General features: G+C 34.7%; 1 protein-coding gene across 7 annotated transcripts in view; it reads right to left on the bottom strand.

Annotated features, from left to right (window-relative positions):
* DCLK1 (doublecortin like kinase 1) overlaps window positions 1-21,952 on the bottom strand; it is a 387,769-nt gene that overhangs the window by 17,417 nt on the left and 348,400 nt on the right. For 5 of the 7 annotated variants that reach the window (XM_074303494.1, XM_074303491.1, XM_074303492.1 and 2 more), the window contains 2 exons: window positions 19,041-19,121; window positions 8,863-8,976 (listed from right to left, as the gene is read on the bottom strand). In XM_074303494.1, coding sequence (XP_074159595.1) covers window positions 8,863-8,976; window positions 19,041-19,121 — 195 coding nt within the window. Of the gene's footprint in view, window positions 1-3,114; window positions 3,189-8,862; window positions 8,977-19,040; window positions 19,122-21,952 lie in introns of all 7 variants that reach the window. The other 2 variants (XM_074303493.1, XM_074303497.1) reach the window with 1 other exon arrangement.

Below are 21,952 nucleotides of genomic sequence, written 5' to 3'. Positions count from 1 at the left end.
TTTAATTAGGTTACTGGATTCTAGTGTTTTTGCTGTTCTGCATGCTGAAGGCACTGTGCATTGTAATACCTCTCCATTACTAGGCTGCACCACCTGCCACGGTGTCAGCTTTACTTGAAAGATATATAAATGTGTGTGTCTACTTTCTCTCTGGAGAGAACATTATTTTCAGGAAGGAGAAAACGTAACAGGACAGAAATGCTTTTTCTTTTAGTGTTTCCATAGCCATGGAACATGGTGGTAATCTCAACACTGAAAGTTCAGAGATGGGACAAGAAGCTCATTACAGGGATGATGTCCCTCACCTACAAGTAGGAGAAGAAAGATCTCTGGGGTTAATGTGAGGAGTTATACTGCAGCTAAGGCTCATCCTGCTCTCAACACAAAACAATGCCAGGTGCTCCATTAAGGAGCAGGATTAAACAGAAAAAGAGGGAAATGTTCTTCCCTGCATCTACCAACAAGTAAATGAGGGGAGAATCCAAATTCTGGGCATAGAGAGGAGATGATTGCACACCATGTGCAGTGATGTGAGCTGTTTATCAAAGAATAGGAATGAACTCCCTGGTGTTTTGCTTATAGAAGTCTACAACAGCCACGAGCACTTGTAAACATAACAATCACCGAGTGAAAATGTTCTTACTGTAATGACTGTTTATGTTAGAAAGTTGGCTACCACGGTGGTTAGACAAATGCTCCCACTTCCATCGAGATAAAAGGCAAGCATTTGCAATCATTCCCATCCAGTGTTAGCTCTGTGGCTAAACAGCCTTATAAAACTTCCTAATTAAGCATATTTGCCTATGAGTTTTTAGCATCATTTCCCCAATTTAGCTTTACACACTGGGTGCACTCTTTAGAACAGCATTAACTATAAACATTGTTGTTACTGCCCCCAGCTGGAAAACCGAGCAGTTTATGTATGGCAGAAAAAAGAGATTATCACCCATCTGCTCCAGCCCATTATTCAAGGATGTGTCATTTTGTCAGCTGATGGAAATCATTACAAGCATTTTAGTCAAATGGCCTCTTCTATATTTTACTATTTATTTATTTCCTGGGTGACTTCCTCCTGCCCTTTATCTCCCCCCCTCCCAATCCTAAAATGAGATGATGCTAAAGATCTACTAGAAACAGCATCCCATACTTGGTTATTAATATTGACTTTCAGATTCTAGAGGTTTATACTCTCTGGAATTAGGAAGATTTCTATTTACACCTTTGGTCATATTTTCTTTCTTTCTTTCTCTTTCTCTTTTTTATCTCTTTCTCTCTTTTCTTTATCTCTTTCTCTCTTTTCTTTATCTCTTTCTCTCTCTCTCTCTCTTTCTTTTTTTCTCTCTCTCTCCTTTCTTTCTTTCTCTCTCTGCCTTTCTTTCTTTCCTTCTTTTTTCCCTTCCTTCCTTTCCTTCCTTCCTTCCTTCCTTCCTTCCTTCCTTCCTTCCTTCCTTCCTTCCTTCCTTCCTTCCTTCCTTCCTCCCTTCATTCCTTCCTTCCTTCCTTCCTTTTCTCCCTTTCTCTCTTTCTATCTATGTCTGCCTGTCTGCCTGCCTGTTCTCTCTCTCGTTGTGTCTTCTTTAAAATTAATTGTCGATTTCTCTCTTATATTTTGCTAATTCATTTGACATGAAATGAAATGCAGTTAAACACAGATATGTTATTTTTCCCAGTTTTAAGTTAAAAGGAATAGGGATGAAGCATAGTGAACTCACAACTGAATTTACCAGAAAACAAAAATGATTTAAAGGAATGCTCTCCTTACATCCATTTAAACTACTTCACTCCACTGACTAAAGACTGAGTTGACATATGGGCACGTTAGTCCATGAGGGGTAAATAACACTTCATTATAAGACCAATGGAAAAAAGATTATTGTGTCTCTTTTGCTTTAAATTATGAAGTAGGCATGAGTGGAGTGTTTTTCAGATTGCCTGTCAAAAGAGCTTCTTATTGTTCTTCGAGGCACCCTGTTAGGGTGCCTATTTAATTTTGGAGGGAAAGTTGGTGATAATTATTTGGAAATAGTAATGATAGCAGGGGCTGCTATTTTTAGGTGAGATTGTTGTAGTCTAATTTGTGAAAAGAGGTCAGGCAGATTACTACAATCCTGCAAAACTTGAAGATGTTATTTTTTACATAAATACCAAACTGGTGGAATGCTTCATAGTGAACTTAGACATTATATAGCTTTTTATGGATATCCTTCCACTTCCATTAAAAAAGAGATACAGGAGAATGATATTCACAAGAGATTCTCATTTAGTTTCTCAAGCTATCAAAAGCCAAGCCTCCTCATGGACCACTTAGAGGGACATAAATAGCAAATAGCCCCTTGAACGAAATGCCAGACCTTGCTGCTTGGCAGAGTAAATGATCTTAAGAATATCTGTCTCAGTAGAATTCTTAACCCAGTTAAAAAAAATTAATATCTCCCATAATCCCCTTTGATTGAAAAGTTCAAGTCACCTAAAATAATCAACCCCTGACAGTTACAAAATGTTCAAATAAAAATCATGCAATAGCTACTACACAGAGGGTTTTCAAAAGGAAAAAGGTAACAAAAAACGTGGAGGGTTTGAAAAACACAAGCTTACCAACACACACAATGCATTGTATAACTCATTGTACTTTGAGGAGCTTCTAGTACTAAATGTGCAAATGCATTGTTCCGTCGACGGTAAAGATTGTGCTTGATGGCTTTAAAATGACAGTATATAATTCTACATTTTGTACAAGAGAAGATAGGCTAAGGCACTCCTGCTCCTCCGCTTGTTAAATGACAGGAGAGCATCACAAACAGATGCTTTAACCAGCAACGGAGGGGAAAATGCTTTGGCATTAACACTAAATATACTGTCCTTTTAACAGGAAGGAAAATTGATACTGAGCATGTGCAATGGAAAGAAAGCTGGCAATGTCAGTGTGAATAATGGGTGAAGAAAAGGAATGAGGGGGTGTGGCATCTCAATCAAGATTAAAATGAAACTGATAAAGCAGCATATGGACTGGATAACAAATCAAAAGCATGTTTATCCACTGAAGGAACTGGTTAATGGAGACTGCCAGCACGTTGCCATGGAAACACTGACTGTTGGAGCTGCACCATCTCATACCTTATCCAATACATTCCTGGTTGTTGGTAGTAGTCCAAAGACCCTGATCTCTTGATGGTAAACCCGTGGTCCAGCTGAGCAGAGAGAAATGGGGCAACTCAGTGGATCGACATTGTGCTAAAGAATCAAGACTCCAGACCAAGCTGTTCTTCATTTAGTGCAAATATTTAGTATTGTTCATTTCAGAAAGGTGGCTATCATGCTCAATCTATACATTTGAAATTTTAAAAAAAGAGAAGAAACTAACCTCTTCTATAGATGTTAAGTAAATTAGAAACCAATTATTCTGAATTGAAATAGTTCTTAAAACAGATATTCATAGTACATTCATTTGAATATCTAAAAATATAACAAAAGTTCTTTAGTTGGATAGAGAATGGAAAATCATTTTTCAATTAAATGAGGAACTTTAATAATGAAATCAGCTCTATCCCACCTAAGAACTGTGTACACACACACACACACACACACACACGCACACACACACACACTCTTACATTCTTAAATTGGACTATTTCATAATCATGGAGTATGAAATGTTGAAAAGAATAGGGTTTTGGAGCCCCATTAATCATAGTAACTCAAATTACTTTCTTTTCTTCTTTCTTTTAGTCTTAATCTTCAAAAGCAGGACTACTTGGCCATGACTAAAAGCTTCACCTTTATATATGAATCTGAATAATAATTTGAAGTCCAAAATTACAACATAAAACATTCACCACATTTTCCCTGGGACAAAAGGGACCAAAAAAATGAAACTAATTATCCATTAAATTATATCTGTGTATGCATATATTTAAAGTGGCCTGTTGGGGCTTATCTTTTGTTGCATTGATCCTCTTATAACAACAGACCAGCAATTGAGCTAATAGTGAGTAAGCAACTACCCACTTTCATGAAAAATATAACAAAAATATTCTGGCTCTATTCTCCTTTCCTTTTCCAAGTCTCCGCAGAGGAGGCAATAGCTTCCATTTCTTTTCCTTAGAGAAAAGCTTCTGCATGCTTTATTTAAAATGTAGTATTGGTGCAATGCTGATGACAGTTTCCACCTAGAAATTCTAAAAGATATTTTAAAAAATATTCTTGTATACTAGTGCTAGTCATACCTTGGTGGGCAGTTAGCATGTTGACTATCAATTACACTTTATACATTGTCCCTGGTACAAGTGTAAGATTTAAGCTTAAATTAAAAGAAAAAGTACACTTTGTTTCATTTAGAAAAATTCAAAGGATACTTCCTGTTGGGGAAAATGAGGGCGTGTATCCCTTCATAGCTGGTGGTGATGGGGAGAGCCAGTTCCTTATTGCCATCTACTGGCTGACTAAGGCACAGCGGGAGCCCACCGAGAGATGAAGGTCTCTATTGTAGTCGGAATCCCCTTTATTGGAGGCACTCTTTTAGCTGATTAGTAGAGCTTTGTTCAATTAGCCTGAACTACGCTATTTGCATAAGTAAAATTCAAAAATTTTCTTTTAGGTACTATGGAGAGTAGAGGTTAAGATGATAAACAGCAATAACTGAGGAAGGATAAATTGAAAGAGACAGCTTTGTCATAGGTCCTCCACCAAGCTCAGCAAATCTAATAAAGCCTGCGGCCTCTCCTCCCTCAGCCCAAGAAAAGTCCACTGTTAAAATGTCATTTCCAATTCTAGTCTGCGTCCCCAGATTGTGTTTTAATAACCCTTTGTTTCCCCCTCCCTGGTCTTTTGTTTTGTTCTGACACAGTTTAACTCCTTGGGAAGGCAGGGAGAGTCCCTTTTCCAGACAATGGCGTCTGGAGCTGGGAGGCAGAAGGTGGCAGCCCTGGGGAAGGACAGCCAGAGGCTGACCTGAAGCTGTCAGGGCAGCTTCTCCTCTCTGCTATGGCTACCTGGTCCCGTGAGCCTCAGTCTGGGCCACTGCTTCTCTAGTCAAAATCACGGGTTTCATACAAATTGAAACTCATGGAATTAGTCTTTTCTGTGGTCTTAATAATGAAGAAAAAAAAAGAACACCCACAAGAGTTTAATACAAACAAGAAAGAGTAAGTGGGGAAACCTGAACACATAATTAACTGTGCTCATGAAATGAATTAGTTCTTTGAATACAAAGTATATTTAATTGCAAAGGTAATCAGGGACCCTTTTTCTTGATGCCCTACAGAAAAAATGTAGTCACAGAGTACAAAAATTTCTATTGTTTAAAAGCAGCTTTTAAAAATAGAAAATAATAATTAGATCTCTAATTTAGGATTGAGAGGCACCAGTCAAAAATAAAGGCACCAATTCATTTCATTTTTTTGGGGGGGAGCAATCATTCTTTTCCACCCCTCCAATTAAAATAAATGATTATTTACTGAGTGTATTATGTGCAAGGTGCTGGGGATACAAAATAATGACATTATTCATATGTCCATATTAGCTCAGTTTTCTTACTCTTTTTTAAAACTAATAATCACCTTAAAGGTGATTATTGCTTTTACTGCTATCTTTTCCTACTGAAACTTTAATGAGCTAGAGTGATAATTTCTAGGAAAGTTATGACCAGTATTCCTTAAATTAAGAAAAAAGAAACTTGAGAAGGAAATGGGATCGTGGACTAAGCTGTATAATTTGTAGAAAATCAACACAATGTATGATACTGGAAATTTTACTAAAAATATATTGTCATTGAATAAGCTCCAAAGAAAGAGCTATGCCAAAGCAGATATTTCATTTCAAGTTTAAAGCTACTTACTATATCCTAAATGAATATCTCTTTATGGTGTAATTCATAGAAAAATTTATCAAAAAGAAGTCAATATTCAGTGAACCAGGAACTCTCGGCATTTAGCTAGATTAATAATTAAATCGTGAGAGGCAGCATAGTATAAAGAATTGAGAGCTGGTGTTGGAGTCAGTAAGTAGTGAGATTCATTGACAACACTGTTAAGTCAGTTAGCTTTTCAGTGTCCCAAGAAGCTGTCTAAAGCTATAAGTTACAGATGAGTTTCAGCTCCTGTTGTTGGAAGGAATGGGGAGCCACATTAAGGAAATAAAAAGTCCAGCCCTCCCTATGCTCATTTCCAAGGGCACACAAAACAAAATGTATTATAAATTTAAGATCAACTGGAACTAATTAAATAACCATTAGCAAAGGACATATATTCTGCCTTTTAATTATATCATGCTTATTTCCAGTACTGAACATAACACCTTGCATATAACATTGCTCCTTTTAGGTTATGCTTTAAATTTAGTTAGATAATCTTTCATATTTAGGATATTTTTTCCTTATGCCATCCTTTGGGGTGGAGTATCTTATTGAAAAATTGGGAAAGCTGGTTTAAAAAATTCATTGGCTTGCCCAAAGCTACATCAGAAAACATTTTCCCAATCTAATCATGTTGTTTATATCTACTCTGAAATACACATTATGATGTGTATATATGTATGAGAACAAAGAAGCATATATCTTATATACCCAGTATACAGCTGTGGCTAAGTGGCATATAAAATTGCACATAATTACGTGAGTTGTGTCTGATATTTTCTATTTTTCTTTAAAATAGCCATTGAGCGTTACACCAATACTCTGAAATATACTTTTAAAAGTATCAAATTGGTTTTCTCCAAAGGACTTCTTTCCATTTTGAGATAGACATTAGTAAAAAAAATATTTTAAAAGAAGTTTAAAGTTATAAGAATGCATATTTTTAAATTGTTTAAGTGTATCACCCTTAGCATTTACAACTTATAACAAGTTGCTCCTTTTGGAGCAGTTTATAATCTCAGTGTTTATTAATGAACTGATAACTTGGTATTTAACTACAATCACACCGTTCTTATATTTGGAAAAATTATGTCAGTATACCTAGGACTCTTTTATAGTAAACCCAATGTTTATGTGAGGTTTAGTAAATCTCTTTGAGTAAGAATCCAGAATTTCTCCAGAATCAACAAAAAAATGGAAATTCCCATCCCAAGCCTATTATTTCTTTGTCTGTCAATGGAAAAGACATACTGGTATCTTTAGACATTACAAAACTGCTATTACTACTGTGAACAACTAAGGAAAGTTTAACCAAGAAACAAAACAGAGTGGAAAAGAAACCGAAAGAAAATAACAGGCAACAAAAAGCATCATTTCTAGAAGCTGAAATTCCTTTGAAAGAGCAGTAGAAATAGCATTTGTGGGCAAAATGAGCTGGTAGCCCATATCAAAAGAAGGTTTTCTGAATCAAACAGTTTGGAATAAGCTCACATTTCAAATAAACAATGATGGTATGCAAAATTTCAATGGTGGGAGAATTATTCTAAAATTAAAAATATATACATATATATTGACAATACTAGGTAAAGACTGAAAAGCTAAGGAACACAGAAAGCAAGAGGGACAATTTGCTTCTGCAGGAAGCCAATTATTATTATTATTTTTAAAATGAAAAACTAAAATGAAAAGGTAAGAAGCACAGCTTGAAATTTTAAATCCTTGTAATTACTGAGGAATCATCTGAGGAGTATGCATTTCTTCAGTACAACCAATTTGCCCTTATGAGATAGATTTAGTCCTTGAATTAAGTTTACTTCATGCTGATTTAACCTACCATGGAAGGGTTGAGCTGAGAAACATGAAAGCGGGAAGAGGACAAGAAAGTGTACATATGTGCCATCTGCAATTGATGGAAGCTTGGAATAAACACTGAGTAGCAATCAGATATGGAACTCATGTTTAGTATGGTATTTTGTTTTCTTAAACTTTATCTCATGCTCAACCATTGTACTGAAGACGAAGACGGAGAATTTTTAAAAGTTAAAAACACCAGAGATATATTTAAGAACTCAGGCTTATTCTTATGAAAATGGGCACTGTTCAGGAGCATGCATACTCTCCATTTTATCATATCACGCTATTAATTTCTTTCCTATGTATCATCCCAGGAAAGGAAAAACACATCAGTTTTTTTCATACTGAATGTGCCATTGAAATTTAGAAAGTTTATTTTTTTTAAAATAGGAAATGTTAGAAATTCCAATAATTTGGAACTTTATATTTATACTAGAATGTGACACAAGCAAGTATGAAGTTTCCTTATTTCTCTGTCCAATTTAATCTTTGCCTAGAGCTGCTATCAAATTGTGTGTCATGTATATCTAAAAGTATGCAAAAGGAAAAAAAAAATTCTTGCACAGCAGCATTCAAAAATGGTAAACGCTAAAAGAGTTTCAACCATAAGAATGACAATTTATAAGCAGCAGCAAGCCTTTGGAACTCCTTTTGGTGTTCACAGCATTTGAATTTTTTCACCAAAAATTTGACTGCACATTCTATTAGATTTCAGTCTACATTTATGCCTGGCACAACTAATTCTAGTGAGTTTTTCTTTTTTGCTAGTTTTTTCCTACAATGTCCTCTCACTCAGCTTTTCCCTCACCCCCTTGGGTCTTGATAGAAGGACATCATGAACTAATCCACCCAGCCAAAAAGCTTTTCTTGGTGGAAGGTCCAGTGTGGGGAGGACTATTTGCTTAAAAATGAATTATAAAATGACTATATACTGCAGGACACCCTGGAGGTGTTAGATAATGATGTGCCTCTCAGGGAAAAATCATCTGCAAAAGTATCCAGTACATCTCAGAAACCAGAAACTCCTCTGTTGCATTAAGTGCTAGAGCTGTCTAAAGCAATGGCCCAATCTGATGTCTACTGGCAGAGTAGTCTCCTTAGAAGAGCCTGTCTCTCAGGCTTCTTTTAAAATATTATAGTTGTGCATTTCAGATGCTTACTGCTATGACAGAAACCCCGGCTGCTGTGCTGTTGGGCTTGGGGCCTGTGTTGAAATGCTTCTTTATCTTTCCAGCTACTGACAGCTGATGTTCATTCTCAGGGAGGCCATCATCCTGAAAGGAAATAAAAAGGGAGAGAGAGAAAAATTCTTAGAGAAATGCAAAATGAGGTTTTTTAAAAAAGGTTCTCTTCTGGAAACAAGCAATGATCTTTGAAATATAAAACACAAGATGTTAGGAAAAGTCAAGCTTGTTGTTGCCTTCCCATTAAAAACAAAACAAAACTATTCCTAGAAATATAACTCAAAGATCCCATTGGTTTCCACAGCTGCTACAAAATTAATCTGGCTTTACTCTCTCTGTGATTTGATTTTCAGGTGTAATTCTCAGTAATTTTAAAACTATTTCTTGCTCTTACCTTTTTATTTTCTAATAATACACAATTTCTAGTAACAAAAGTATATGGCTCTAAGTACATGTTTAAAAATACAAAATTGATCTCAAAACCTAGAAATCAATGAAAACCATCATTTCTCTAATGTAAAAGCCTCTCCAGCTAACCTTCCTAGCACATCATTCTGGCACCCATCTATTGGGACTGATTGGTATGCTTCAGTGCCCTGCTACTGAACAAGTCAAGGCTTTGTTTAAACAACAGATCAGTATAATGCTGGTTTAGATGGGTAGATTTCTTAGCTGTTTCTTTGGGTAGCTTTTTCCCTTTGTATCACTAAATTTAAAAAAAAATGGACCCATAGATATTTGGAAGGGAGCTCAGAGGTCATTAATATAATCCTTCATTTAATAAATAACAAAACTGAAGCTCAGAAAAATCAAGTAACTTTCCCAGAATGACAGAGACAAAGCTAGTAAATGTCCAAGATGGGATTTGAACCCAGGCTTTCCTCATTCCAAACCTAGCTGTCTCTCCATTTTACAATGTTATTTCTTACTTAGGCCTTTTAAGAACAAAAGGTGTCCAGCCTTACCTTAAGACCTTGTGAAAAGATAGATTCCACAATCTATTTCAGCAATCTAATTTCTCTGGCAAAACCTTATAATCAGAAAGTTCTTTTGATTTTATATCCTTTTTGCTGATCTCATAGCCTGTTTCTCTTGTTATGTTGATACACTATATGAGGGAATATCATTGGAATTCATTGCCTGCTATAGGGGCATTCTGAGATTGCAAGAGGACTTAATGATATTTTAACAGTGGCTATTAGGAATGAATCCATAAGAATAAAATCCTGGAGTGCCTCTGATATGATAATAAATGGATATGATGGAGCTTTGTCTCTAACACAGAATCATTGTGATCATGCTATGATGACAGCTTGAATATGTAGCTAAACACATATCATCTCATTTGATTGTCAAAACAATCTTTATTATCCCTATTTAAAGATGAAAAAACTGAGCCTGAAAAGTTCAATGACTTGCCCACGATGACAGAGCTAGTTATTTAGCTTCTCTGTGTCTGTTTCTCCATTTGTAAGGTAGAGATACACATTTTCAACACTTACTTCAAAGGTAGATATTCATCCTTGATGAAAAGGATGAATTTCGATTTCATAAATGCATTCATAATTTGAATCCTGGTTAGTTTTATCTATTTACCACTAGGCCTATCTGGGCTCAGTTATGAGTTGTTATAGTTATTTCCTCATATCGAGTTGTCAGTAATCTCCTGCTGATATACCACTTGTCTGGGAAATATGGTTCCTTCCAATAAAAAAAATCAATGCTTTATACAAGCAAGAATTAACCCTTAGCTGAAGATTCCCAAATAGGGGATCTGTGACCATCATGAAGAGGTATAAATCCAATATGGTTACATTCAATTTTATCAGCACCATTCAATGAAGTCACTTTTGACTCACTTTTGATACCTCCAAATTTCCCCTTAACATCCATTTGATTACTGTGACTGACAGTTTTTTTTTTCCTTCCTTTCATTTTCATATTTGATCTCTCTTTTCCCTTTCACAACTAATGCCTTAGAGTTCAGGCCCTCATTACATTATGGTCAGATTATTGCAACAGCCTCATTGCTGGTTTTGCAGCCTACAGACTCTTCTTTTTCCAAACCATCCTACACACAGCTGCTAGAATAACCTTCCTCATATACTGTTTTCATCATATCACTTTTCTCTTAGAAAACCTAGTGCTGGCTACTAATGGGTCAAATCCAACGATTGCCGAACTCATCTTCAGTGTCCTTCACCAACTTGTTTCCCTTCTTCACTGCCCTCATTTCCTGTTATTCTTTAATTTCTGTCACCAAAAAACAAAACCAAACCATGGTTACTGTTCCTTATGCAAAACTTGTTTCTTCCTACTTACAAATGAAGATAATAATAATAGTTTATGGGATTAAAATCATGATAACTAATTAATTGTTGTACAGTACTTTTTTGGGAGTAAATGGCACCTTGGTAATTTCACTGGCATAAGAAACTCTGAATGTGAAAACTTCTTCCACAGACTTAGATGAGCAATTTATCTGTAACATCTTATTAAAGTGTCCTGAAGCTCTGTATTATATGAATGTGGTGTTATATATGAATGTAGTAAGAACACAGAATATTAAATTTAGATGGGATATCAAAGGCAATCTGGATGATGAACAAGCTCAGAGAAGGCAAATTAAGAGTTTAATGAATCCCAGAATTCAATGGGATTTCAGGGGTCATCTAGTGCAATCTATACCAGAAAAAAATTTCCTCTATAATATACCCATCAAATGAACATCTAGACTTTACCTGCAGATATCAATTGAGGAGAAATCTTACTAGCTTCCAAGGAAGTCCATTCTACTCTTAGATCTAAATGTTCACAAAAAAACTTATTCCTGCCTTTATGAATCTTTCTCTTACTCCATGAAAAAATGAATGGAAAAAGCATTTATGCATGGGCCTCTTGCTGGCTACTAAGTAGAGTTCATTTGTTTTCACATTTATATGTTTCTGACCCTTCGTGAAACCTTATTTCTTCACTTCTAGATTTAGCCCAGCCCTAATTCGTAATAACCCATGCAAGTCTTCTAGGTGGATTTTAGCTCTGTTTTTTTGGAATGGTGCCAGTCCCCCCTTGTGGGATTCAAATTGCATTTCTTTTAAACTTAAATGAAGTCTTGAAATTTGCTCAGACAAAAGGATGCCTTTATACTCTGGAGTTAAACCTTATAAGTAATCAGAACTGCTTTTTCCATTTATAAATTTCATCTGGAAGCTTTAAGCAGAACATTTTTAAAAGTCATAACCAAGTTGTTTGGGGGAGGGACATAGTTAATGTTGTTTCTTCACTGATTGATAGCATCTAATAGGCTTATGTGAGTTACTTAGCTTCCCTGGGCCTCAATTTCCTCATCTGTAAAATGAGGGGATTAGATTACATAATCTCAAAGGTCTCTTTTGATTGTAGATCAATGATTTTATGATTGTTTTATATGGATAAAATAAATAACTTAAATCCTACCTTGTTAACTAAATGGGAACCATTAGTATTTATTTTTAGCATTATTATCATCACAGTGCAGATAATGTGTCAAAAATGTGCTCTGTGTTTTCAAGATGGATACAATGAAGTTGGCAGCATTTTGCAAATAGTTTCAGTATTACTAACACAATTCTGAGCTTTGAGCATCTCCTGAAATCTGACATAGGTTGCTTGTGGTTTGAGGTTAGTGGTTTGTGATTAAAAAATTCTCATCCATGATTTGGCAGAATATTGCTGCTGACAAGAAAAAAATCAGGGTGTAAAACAGAAAGTCAGACATAGCAGCTGCTTTTTGGACAGCCAACATTCTCTTGTCTACCCATTTTCAATTGGAGAGGGGTGGAGTAGAGTGAGAGAACTATTTGCAAGTAAACTTTTCTTCCCTTCTTCACCACCTAGAAAAACAATTGTTGAATTGTCCTCAAGTCCATGTTTACCTTCCTTCCATAGATATCAGGAGTATCGTATTAATAGTTAATAATTAATATGAATTAAGCTGAACTATTTATTAGGGGAGTTTTGACTCTCAGTTTAAACTAAACCCAGATTTAAATGAATCTTGGATTTATTTATTTATTTTTTTAAAGTGCCATAAAACAAGAGGCTTGGTTTCCCAATTGCTTGTTCTGTTGCACTATGACATATCTTAATGCTTCCTAGTTTCACATTCTCCCCATGCTTATTATCTTTTCCCAGCATAGTTTCTAGTTTCTGACAGGAAAAACTCAATGTCAAATTCAGATTGTACTTGAAGAGAAAATTACTTAAATTTTTTTTTCTTAAGACAAACCAAGATTTGTCTTAGAATCTGGGGAAAATTAACTTTCTCATTAAAAATGTTAGCTCTCTGATGACCAATGTGTCTTTGTAATTATAGAGAGAGACTGTTGTTTTCTTAGACTACCACTGACCTCCATTTCATTTAAACAGCACCATTTACCAATTACTTTAGTTTTTGATTGGCTTTCTAAATCTAGAGGATTATATTCCTTACAAAGAGTTTGCATGAAAAATCACTTAGGACTAGAGAATAGTGAAATCTTTTCTTGGTAAATTTAAAAATTCACATAGTCATGGACCATCTATTGACTGTTTTCTTGCCCTTTCCCCTCATTCTCTCACTGTCATTGTTCAAGATAATATAAACTGAAATTTAAAATACTATAGATGAGATACTTGCTAATACTGAATTATGGAATTGAGGAAGCAGAACAAGGGCCAAAGAAGGTAGTCATCCACAGTCTAAATTTTGAAAGACTTGTCAAAGTCTGTTTGGCCAGTTATTAGTTTACTGTAGAGAGACACTGTAGTATAATGGGTAGAATGCTGCATTTGGATTCAGAGAGTATTCATATGTGTGTTTGTATGCATATGTATACATACTTGGTCTTAGGAAGAAACTTACTTCCTTAATTATGATTTAATTAAGCTATTCTAAAATTATTTTGTATTCTACAAATTCATAGCAATTGATAGTGAAGGCTAATGTTTTGAGAGGGTTCAGTGTGGTGGGTGAAAAAATCCCATTTAATGAAAAGTTTACAGTATGTCTATAATGCACTCATGCATCTGTATATATTGACTGAGCTATTGATTAACAAATCTAATTGATATATCCCTAAGACAGAAGAGCACTTCTATAAAGAGTGTATAATAGGGCAAAGGTACATATGAGGTTAAGTGCACCAAAACTGATAGCCTATAGAAACAGTGTTAAATGCAGACAAATACCACAAGGTTAAGTTGGTTACTCTTAAGTTATCCACTTCTTAAGGAAGATTTCCTCTTTTTTTCCAAATGTGCCAAGTGAATAAGTCATTGTAAAAATAATGGGAGAAAATGACAATGAATGAACTGGATCTTGAAAAGTGTTTTGATTGTTTCCTTAGGGTTCAAGTGATTATTCTGATTTTTTTTTCCTTGCACAACTTCCTCTCCTGTGGTCACAAGTTGAATGTCACAACAATCTTCTCTTTTGGTTTGTAATTTATTATTCCTAGTTGATTGATTGCTCATTTATTTCCATTACAGACCTCAGCAAATACAAAACTCGTATGGGTATGAAAGTCTAAATTAGTCTTTTTTTATTTTATTGTGAGGGGGGAAATATTCCAATTTGAGTAATACAGAAATGTAATTACTATTATAAATATCTTTATAAATCAAAATTTTTCAAAAGTTGCTAAAAGAAACACAAACTATCTGTTCTCAGTTTAATAAAAAGTTTGTCTTGAAGTTCAGAATATGCAGGAATTTTTTAGTAGTTGAATCTGGACTAAAAAATTGTCCATATCTTTCTCTGGACTTTAGGATGCATTTTCTGGAAGTTCAAAAGTTTGAAATTAAAATTCATGGAGTATCAAAATAAAAGCAAGATTAGGAATTTTAGAAGGTGTGATACTGCTTCCTTACTGGATCAGGAGATATGTGGGGGGAAGAAATTGAAATAAGGGCAGCAGTAAGAGGCTAAGAAACTCCAGTTCTGAAAGAGCAGGATGTCCATTCACGTCAATGCTAACAGTTGTTAAGTCTGAACAATTTTGCTTCTTAAATGAAAAACATCTGAGAAATGGTTGACATGAGGTCGTTTTAGTGTTTTGGGAATAGACTTAACAGGTTACGCTGTTTCCAACAACATTCCAACTATATTTATCATAAAAATCGAAACTGAAAATGTATTAGGCTAGGGTCTATTGAGACTCCTGATAAATTCCAAAGACATCAGATATTCACCAAGTAATCTGCTGGTAAATAACTAGCATGAAAGTTTTTACTTAGAGCTATAAAGTGGCTCTTTGTTTACTATAATTTTCTTAGCTCATTCTCCATTATGATCTTGAAAAAGGCCACTGTCATACCTTAAACCACGCTTATTCTGTGGTGGGTTGTACTATTATCACAGGTTCTCATGGAGGTGCTCATTACTTTTGGTATGGCAGCTCTTCTTAACTGCTATTGAAGTCAGTTGCTGCTAATTTAGTCCTTTCCAGAAATGCACAAGAGGTATAGTTGCTGTCTCCAGAAAGGATTGTAGCTGGAATTCATGTCCCTAAATTTCCAGCATCTCAAAAAGAAACATTACATGAAGCTGGCATGTCATTTTTCAAAAGGTTGCCAACTCTTGGATTAAAACATTGTTTCCAGGCTTAACCTTCAGCTAAATTATTTTTGCTTTTGTGTAGTGTAACACTGGAAATTTTCACTTAATCAAAGGCTACAATTTAAGTTGAGTAGATAGCTGTATGTTACCTTCCTTTTTTCAACTAGTTTTTTTTTCAATATTAGTTGAGTGGATTGCCAAAAGATATAGCCTGATAAATTTTGTGCTCCACAATTTGTTTATCTTTCATTATGGCCTTTGGCTCTAATGTTTAAAGCTAGTACAAAAATATAAAGCATTGGTATAAATTTTATCACTATGTTTCTAAGAAATACAGTGTTAGTCTGAGAAATTCTCTTGTAAATTAAAAAAAAAGTGTGTGTGCATTTTGGGGGGAGGTTGGTATCAGGATTGAACCACTCCTGAATTAGATTTTCCTAGTGATATAATCAGTGTTTTTAACAGAAGGAAGTTGGAATAGTAGGGACCTAGAAACTGTCTACTAGCATATAATCATGAGAATACATTTATTTTTGTGGTAATTAAATCCTAATTGGAATCAAAAATGGTTGCAAAAATCACTATCTGATATTCTCCATTGAGGAACTTTTTCTTTGAGGTTCAGTCTATACTGGAATGGGGAAGAACAGGATATTCTAGGCAATCACCCAAGGGAATTTAGAAAAAAATCATCAACATGACTGGTATTTCATGTCAGATACTATCATGGAGGCAAATGGGAATCCTGGAACTGACCAGCACATTTACATACATTTATATTTACATACACATTACAGTGATGGATGTGGAAGGAGGGGGAGAAGATCTTAGTGTAATATTTCTATTATTATTATTTCCAATAATGGCTAAGGTGTGTGCTGTCCTAACTTCTAGGATGGAATTTTATCTAGAGTTAGTTTTAAGCATCAAAAGATAGTCATGGGAAAGACTATTCATCTCTTTATCTACTTACTGATATAGAACACAAAGTCTTGTCTGATGATAAGGCTGAGATCCTATAAAAGCTGGATAATGAGAATTAGAGTGATTCTGTTCTCAAGTACTTTGAGAACGCAATTGAATACAACTTCCACCAAAAAGCCTGAATGGGCCTGAGCTAAAATTGGGAAGCATATTTAAGTTTCATGTTTGGGATTATTATATAGAGAAAATAAGCTTCTTTGAAGAGGTGAATAATATAATGAAAAAGACATTCGATTTGGATTCATAAAATCTGAAGTAAAATTTTGATTCTGACAGTATCTGGGTGAGGGTTAGTTGGTTGGTTGTTGTCTTTCATTTTCAAAGAGAATCAAAATGACATCATCACTATATTAGAATTGAGTTATGGTGTGTCTGACTGTGGCTGATCAAACTAATACAAATTCAGAATACTCTACCACAAGTCAGACACAAAACATTTGGGATAGACTTTCTATGTACTTTGCACATTTTATGTTTCTTCTGAGCCAATTCAGTTCTGCTTCGCTCAGTTCTCCTGTGCCAATGTCTTCTCTGTCATATAATCAATTCTAAAATTCTTGAGAGATCTTGAGAGTGTCCTTGTATCACTTTTAGTCAGCCATTTAATCTTTCAAAAGCTTAGTTTCTATTCAACTGTAAAATGGGAATAATGATGCTTTCAGTAAAATTAATAGCTTAAATTCCAATAGGGATTTACATTTGAACCTTTTACTAGCCTTAGATTGCAGGTACAATAAATTGAGGTTCATTACCATTAATTCACTGTTAATTGCCTAATGTCTTGCAGATAATGAGTAATAAGAGTTGAGATTCAAACTCAATTCTTCTGACTTAAATCTAGTATTTTTGTTGTGCTTCCATATTATAAGCTTGTCTTTTATAAATTTTAGCAATGATGATGATGATGTGAAAAGAAGAAATGGCTCAGAACAGAGGTATACTATACTACTATGAATCTGAATTCACAATACAAAACATAAACCATAATTAATTTCCCATAGTATCAAGTCATGTGATGAATTTATTGGCTGTTTGAAAGGATCTTTCTCATCAATAGCTTTATCATTCAGAGATTTTAATTTCTGCAACAGAATCAACAGCCTGGTGGAAATCATGATATAGAGCAATGCTCTGTCTTACTGATCAAAGTTTGGAGATTTTTTTACAGGATCCTCTTGAAGATTTCTTTTTATGGGGAACATATGACAAAATTCTCTGACAATATCTCTTGACTGAATAAAATATATTTATAAAGGCCTAAGACATCACCCTTCCTTGTGAGACTGAATCACCATTTCACAGAAATGAAAATAACAACTTTAAATATGAATGCTTTTTTGTAACTTATATGGCAGAGAATTCCTGCCATTAGAATTAGCAGGATACAGGAAAGACAAGTTTCACAGAAAGTAGAGATTTAATTTAACAAATCATAATGGGATAGAATTGAAATTGCAGTGGATTCATAGTTAGAAAAGCATTGGGTTCACATTCTATCAATGACACTTGCTTTAAGACTGATGGGTGGCAGTGCCTCATTTCTTCATTTGCAAAATGGGGATAGTAATTCCTGTAGGACATATCTTACTGATGTCCAAATAAGAAAAATGATGTAATGCCTTTTATCTTAAAATTTTGTATCATAAGGTTCTTTATAGCAACTACTGTGATTAGCACTCAGGCCAATGATCATTAAGCACCTATTATGTGCATTTTAATGCAAAGGATAAAGAAAAATGTAGGCAATTGAGCTGGATATATCTTCCATGAAAAAAAAAAGTGTTTTGACAACTAAAGATGAGGAGAAAGTATTTTCTAGGTTTTAGATTTGACTCATATTAATGGCAGGAGGGAGGAAAGGGTGGAATAAAATTGGAAAGAGTCAACCGACCACTTTGATTAGAACATAAAAAGAAACAATGTGGTTGGAGGCAGATTATAAAGGAGTTTATATTTCTTCCTAGAGGCAAAAGAGGAGACTGGAAGTTTTCAAGGATGGAAGTAATATGTTAAGATCTGTAAATTAGGAAAATATTTTGGCATCTCTGTAAAAGGTGTGTGAGAGCAGGGAGAGAATAGAGTAAGGAGGACCAATACAGAAATTATTACAATAGCTGAGACAAGAGGTGATACATCTCTGAACTAGGTAATGTTTGTATAGGTATGAAGATAGGTATGAGAATTATTGAGGAAGAGTTGTCAGGGATTAGTAAATGATCAGATCTAGGATATGAACTGATCCAAAGGGGACTCAGGTTTTGAGTTGAGTGTTTAGGAACATGGAGGTGACATGAAAAGAAAAATGGAAGTTGAAGGGAAGGATGTGTTTAGGTGACATAGACAAGTTCTATTTTAGATGTGTTGAGTTTGAGGTTCTAGGAGGAATTCTAGGAAGGACTGTCCAGCAGGTCATCATACTGTAAGTCAAAGGAAAGATGATATATAACACAAACATCTTTTCAGTGACAAATATGAAATGTTACTTTTCTCTTCCTAGTTAGGTCTTAGTCTTGAAGAGGAAAGGTTTTAGGAAACCTGTTAATTTTTTAAAAAACATATGAAGATTCAACATGAGAGGTAAAAATTTACTTACATTAACCCATGGATGTTCAAGGACTTGCAAAGCTGAAAACCGTTGATCAACATCCACCAATAGCATCATGGTAATGAGTTCCTATGAAACCAAAGATTAGATTCAGCTTATAAAATTTTTATAACCCAAATAAAAAGTTTTTATGTACCAACTTTCTATTCCAAGTTGGCTGGCAAAGTCTTCTAATGTTCTATCTTTTCTTAAATACATTATTTTACCCTTTGATACCTGAATAACAATATACAAAAGTTTTTTTTTTTTTTAATTTCAGTTTCATAATCACTGGTTGGTATAGGAAAAAAACCCAATAAAATGTAAGATAAAAAGTGGAGGACCACAGAGAGTGAGGAACCCTGGACAAGATATAAGACCCTTTAGTCCAGTAAAAGGAACCCTGTTGATGTGTGTGATTTGCTCCCCATCCCCCCTAGAGGCATTTCAAACTTCCTGAGAAGTCAGGGGGCATGACAACCTGTGTTGTAATTAAAGCAGAGTTATACTAGGGTGGCAAGGAAACATCTGCACAAAAAGCAAGTTGTTTATGTGGTCCCACATGCACAGTATCCTATAGATAGCACCAACACAGTGAGTTATAGTTATGAAACTGTATTAGGGTATATAAGGCTGAGAACATTTTGAATAAACAGACTCTTGTTTTGACCATCTTCACGAGTTCCACCCCTTCACTCCTCACCCATGATCAGGATTTGGGCTGGCATCAAAATCCTCTAGTGAGTGGATCAGGACAATAAAAAAATTCCAAAATTCCATTTTCTATATAGCCAAATTTTTTTTGGCAGGAAGATTGTTTGGCCTCTCAAACGTACAGTATTAAACTAGAGGTTTTAAAAAATTTAAATTTTAAATATATTATCTCAATATAGAAATCACATTTCCTGCATTTTATTCAATTTTGCCCTTGAAGAAAAATTAGTTTTCCTTGAAATTAGATAATATGTTTAGATTTTTAAAAAAGACAGAAAAAACATGATAATGGTTTATATATATTTGTGGCTTATCTATATATGCATATATACATATATACATATACATATGTGATATATATTATTTATGTTTGTCTATCTAGCTATCTGTCTATCCATCTATCTTCTACAAAAATGAAGAAACAGCTTAAATGGGACTTGTTTTGTTAATGAAGTTAATGTGATGTCTTCTGGATGACTTGATAGTTTTGAAGCAAGGATCTAAGGGTTAATGAAGACATTGAGATCTTGAAATCACAAGTTGGGTTGAATTGTTATGTCAGAAGGCAGTTTTTTTTTTTCAACCTATGAATTCCTGGATAACAGAGAAAACTTGCTTTGAAAACCCCAGCACATGTCACAGTACCCAAAGGCTAAATACTCTTTGATGATGATTTTTCCTAGGAGGCAATGCTGTATTAGCAAAATATATAGAGAGAATTTTGAGTCAAAGATCTGGTTTCAAGGACTGCTCTGTCATTCACTGTCAATTTCTCAAATCTCAAATCTCAGTTTCTTCATTTATAAAATGGGAATAATAGTAGTGTAGAATAGTACAGGACTACTATGAAAATCAAATGAAATAACACATGGAGAACTTTGAATACTGTGAAACAACCTACAATGTCAGTTATACTACCATTATCAATCCTAATCAACTGAAGAAAAATCTATGATTTTTCATTCATTCAGCAACCATTTAGGGAGCATTTACTAAGTGTGAGGCATATTATAGGGAACTATGAGAAATGAAAAAATATGAGAATTAGAATCTGTCCTCAAGGAGATAGATAAAATCTAGGGGAGATAAAACACACAGAACTGGAAAACAAAGAAAGAAATAGCAGTCATTAGCACTACTTCAGAGAAGTGCTATAGATGTTTAGAAGAATAAAATGTTGCTTAGTCCTTGTCTGGAGAGATTCAGGAAGGGGCACTGGAACTAGATCCCCAAGGATACATTAGACTTTGATAGGCATAGGTGAGGGGAAGATATCCTAGAAAGAAGGAAGAACTAGGAATCAATGGTTAAAAAAAAAAAAGTACAACTTTGAGTCTTTCATAATTTGTCTCAAAAATTTTTAGAGACTCTTTACTACTTTTAATACAAAAAAACTAAGTCCTCAGTTGCATTGAAAGCCCTCCACAATATGATTGTCCTCTACCCTTCAGGCACTGTTTGATCCAGTCAAACTGCCTTTCTCACTGTTCTCTGATTTTTTTTTTTCTGTGTACAGTATCTTCCTTGAATGTCAAGAGTACATTCTTTCTTTACTTTTGCCTCTAGAATCCCTAACTTTCTTCAAACCACCACAATTATGGTGCCACTTGACAAAAGGCCTACTTTAGTAATACCTCAAGTCATCAGTATTCTTAACCTCCTAAAATTAGTTTCTACTACTTGTATACTTGTTTTAAGATGTAAAGTCCTTGAGGCAGAGATTTTATTTTTGCCTTTATGTGCCTTGTACTTTGCAGATGCTTAAAAGATTTGTTGAAATTAATTGTTTAAAAGTTCTTATTTTGGAGAGATGACAGTGAGTGTAATTGACTAGAGAATGTTTGTTTGGGTCTTTTCTAGTTAAAGAGCATCTGTAATTCTTTAATTTACAAATTTGAATGCAACTTGGAGGCATGTCCAGTGGAAAAAATATGGACCAACACAGGTCAGAGATCTTGAGCTTACATAATGAGAGAGGCAGAAATAGATAAGCTTCTGAGTTCAATGCTTCCCTAAGGTACGGTTCAGTTAGTTGGAAGTAGAATATGTACTTCTGCTGACTAGGTAGTTTCCAGTATACAGGTATGATTAATGAGACCTTTAGGATCTTACAGCCACTTAGATTTAGAGCCTAATTTTTTACTCAGCTATTAAACTTATGGCTTTGGGGGTCTCTGAATCCCCTAGCTTAATCTCTGCCTCAAAAA

The sequence above is a fragment of the Sminthopsis crassicaudata genome, chromosome 3, assembly GCF_048593235.1.
Source record: "Sminthopsis crassicaudata isolate SCR6 chromosome 3, ASM4859323v1, whole genome shotgun sequence".
NCBI classification, from domain to species: Eukaryota; Metazoa; Chordata; class Mammalia; order Dasyuromorphia; family Dasyuridae; genus Sminthopsis; species Sminthopsis crassicaudata.
Note: the sequence above shows the minus strand (reverse complement) of the source record. Positions and strands in the feature narration are given on the sequence as shown.